The sequence below is a fragment of the Populus alba genome, chromosome 13 (assembly GCF_005239225.2).
Source record: "Populus alba chromosome 13, ASM523922v2, whole genome shotgun sequence".
Taxonomy (NCBI): Eukaryota; Viridiplantae; Streptophyta; class Magnoliopsida; order Malpighiales; family Salicaceae; genus Populus; species Populus alba.
The window spans coordinates 16,596,471-16,599,312 of record NC_133296.1 but is presented as its reverse complement, the minus strand read 5'-3'; the positions used below and the strand labels follow the sequence as shown (position 1 = coordinate 16,599,312).

General features: G+C 36.2%; 1 protein-coding gene across 1 annotated transcript; it reads left to right on the top strand.

Annotated features, from left to right (window-relative positions):
- Positions 1–911: 911 nt before the first annotated feature.
- On the top strand, positions 912–2,219 carry LOC118032498 (phenylalanine N-monooxygenase CYP79D16). Its single transcript, XM_035037211.1, has 2 exons — positions 912–983; positions 1,680–2,219. The coding sequence occupies exons 1-2, from the start codon at positions 912–914 to the stop codon at positions 2,217–2,219; spliced, it is 612 nt and encodes a 203-aa protein (XP_034893102.1).
- The last annotated feature ends 623 nt before the right edge of the window (positions 2,220–2,842 follow it).

Genomic DNA, 2,842 nt, shown 5'->3' with positions numbered 1-2,842 from the left:
CCAAAACTCTATAAAAACCCTCCTAAAGATCAAGAAAATGGGGCTGGAAAAAAAAAAAAAAAGAAGAAAAAAAATATATTGATGAAGAAGCTAAGTGTGAAGGTTTGAGGGGCTAACACAAAGTTTTTTAAGTTTCTTAAGCTTAGTAAGCTATTCTAGGTATATTATTTAATCCAAAAGCATGCCCTTGTGGCTTGCTTAAGGTGTTTTTTATTTGTTTTTTGTTTTTTGTTTTATAGTTGTGTTTACAAGTATAGTAAAGAGGTTTGGAATGTTTAAGAAATGATGTTGCATTCATCTTTTTATTGCTATGATTTTTATTTAATTAAGTTAAGTTGAATTTTTTTTTTATGCATTAAAGTTGTTGTGTAAGTTTGTTTTTGATATACAATGTTGTTTTAGTTTTTTTTTTTTGAAGTTATGCATGTTAAAGTAAGGATGTTTACCCTGGATTTGTTAGTCATGTTCATGCACAAAATGGGTTCAGAAAATCAATTTTGAATCCCTGTTGCGTGAATATATAGGTTGTTTTTAAGTTGATAATTTTTTTGATTTGGTACCTCATGTTTGATTTTGATGCTTTGATGTTTTTTTATTAGGTTTTTGGATCAAACATATTTGTGCATGATATTGTGACTTGCTGGGACAAAAGGAGTATGTTTTAAAAGCTAAAATGCCCATTTCTGGATTTGGCAAAAACTGCCTTAGCTGGAGAATTTTTGTGTTTTCTAAGCATGTTTTTCGTGTTCTTAGAAAGAACATTATCTTAGTCTCTAGATATGGACCGTGTTTGGTCCATTTCTTTACACAGACACCTTCTTCATACATGATTAGTAGATTGTCGCACGTGTACGGCGTCGCGGCCAATCGTCCACCCTCAAGAAAAAATTATAAGGGTCTATCTCTGGTAAATGTGTAGAGACAAGGAATTCTTGTCTCCTATCAGTGAAAAAATTGAATGGGAGTTGCTACCTAGTATTCTGGTCACTAGGAACCCTAACTGATCTTAGAGATCGGATACGGAGATTGGTTGCGTAAAGGGAAGGTATTAGCACCCCAAATACGCCCTACCTAAGGTAAGCTGCATTGTTTTAATATCTGATATAATCTAAGGTTTGGTTGTGGTTTCTAATTGTTGGCCTGGTCTGTCTAAGATTTAAGAAAAGCCCTCCTCTGTAAGGAGTTTCTTATCTTAATAGGGTAAACCTAATTGTTCTATGTTGTCAACAAAAAATAACCTTTTTAATATCAAGAATATGTTTTACGTATAAATTTGTAATCCATGATACTAAAACAAAACAAAATAAAATTTTTGTTGTTTTTGAAATTTTGACCACTGTTCTCTTGACTTTAATAAACTGGTTATTAAAACAAAAATGCATGCTAAAACGTTATTTTTTGGTGTATGAAAAACATAATATGATTTTTTAGCTTTGAGATACTTGGCCGTTTGCAAAAATACATTTTTTTTTCTAATTTCAAATTTTTTGTATTTTTGAAAGTTTTGACGAAAACTAGGTATTTTAATACCGGATTTGTATTTTTACGACACAAAAATACTGTCTGATATTAATCAAAATGACATAAAAACTATGCGGAAAAATTATAAAATGCTAAAAGAAATATTTTTGATTTTTTTCTCTTGAAATGGGCCGCATCATACCCAAATACATGAAAAGGCTACAGAAGAACTGGATAGAGTGGTTGGAAAGGAGAGACTTGTCCAAGAATCAGACTTTGCGCATCTCAATTACGTGAAGGCATGTGCTAGAGAAGCATTCAGGCTTCACCCTGTTGCACCATTTAACGTTCCTCATGTGTCGGCCACCGATACAACAGTTGCCAACTACTTCATCCCGAAAGGTTCCTATGTTCTGCTTAGCCGTCTAGGACTGGGCAGAAACCCTAAAGTGTGGGATGAGCCGCTCAAGTTCAAGCCAGAGCACCACCTCAATGAAACGGAGAAGGTGGTGCTGACTGAGAATAATCTGCGATTCATTTCGTTTTCCACCGGAAAACGTGGGTGCATAGGCGTGACACTTGGGACTTCAATTACTACCATGCTATTTGCTAGACTTCTTCAAGCGTTTACTTGGAGTTTACCACCTCGCCAATCCAGCATCGACCTTACCATTGCAGAAGACAGCATGGCTCTTGCAAAACCACTGTTTGCACTTGCAAAACCACGCTTGCCTCCACACCTGTATCCCGGATACTGAAGCGAGTGCAAGGACTGTGTATGCTGCAAAATATTATCAATTGACGGTGTGCCAGAACATTAGCAGTTAATGTAATAAACTCTGGCAACTTTTATATTGTTGAGAAAATAAACATACAGGATTTGTGTTTAGGATTCTTATTTGACTAGTTAATTAAAAATTTTAATGGATTGCGATACAAACAAAACATCTCTTGTACATTGAACAATCACCGACATCTATATCGACGGACTGAAGTCCTTCAGCATCTCACAGAGAGTTCAAAAATAACTACACCAAAATGCCACAATCACCGACGTCTATACCGACGAACCACCATCCGTCGGCATCTCATAGAGAGTTCGAAAATAATTACACCAAAATGCCATATTCATCGACGTCCAAACAGACGGACCGTCGTTCGTCGGCATCTCACAGAGAGTTCGAAAATAATTACACCAAAATGCCACATTCACCGACGTCTAAACCAACGGACCACCGTCCGTCGCCATCTCACAGAGAGTTCGAAAATAATTACACCAAAATGCCACAATCACCGACGTCCATACCGATGGACCTACATCCGTCAGCATCTCACAGAGAGTTCAAAAATAATTACACCAAAATACCACAATCACCGACGT

Coding starts and splice junctions, on each gene's coding strand:
- LOC118032498 (XM_035037211.1), top strand. CDS start 912: ATGTGTAGAGACAAGGAATTCTTGTCTCCTATCAGTGAAAAAATTGAA. Junction 984..1,679: donor AGTTGCTACCTAGTATTCTG/GTCACTAGGAAC, acceptor ATACATGAAAAG/GCTACAGAAGAACTGGATAG.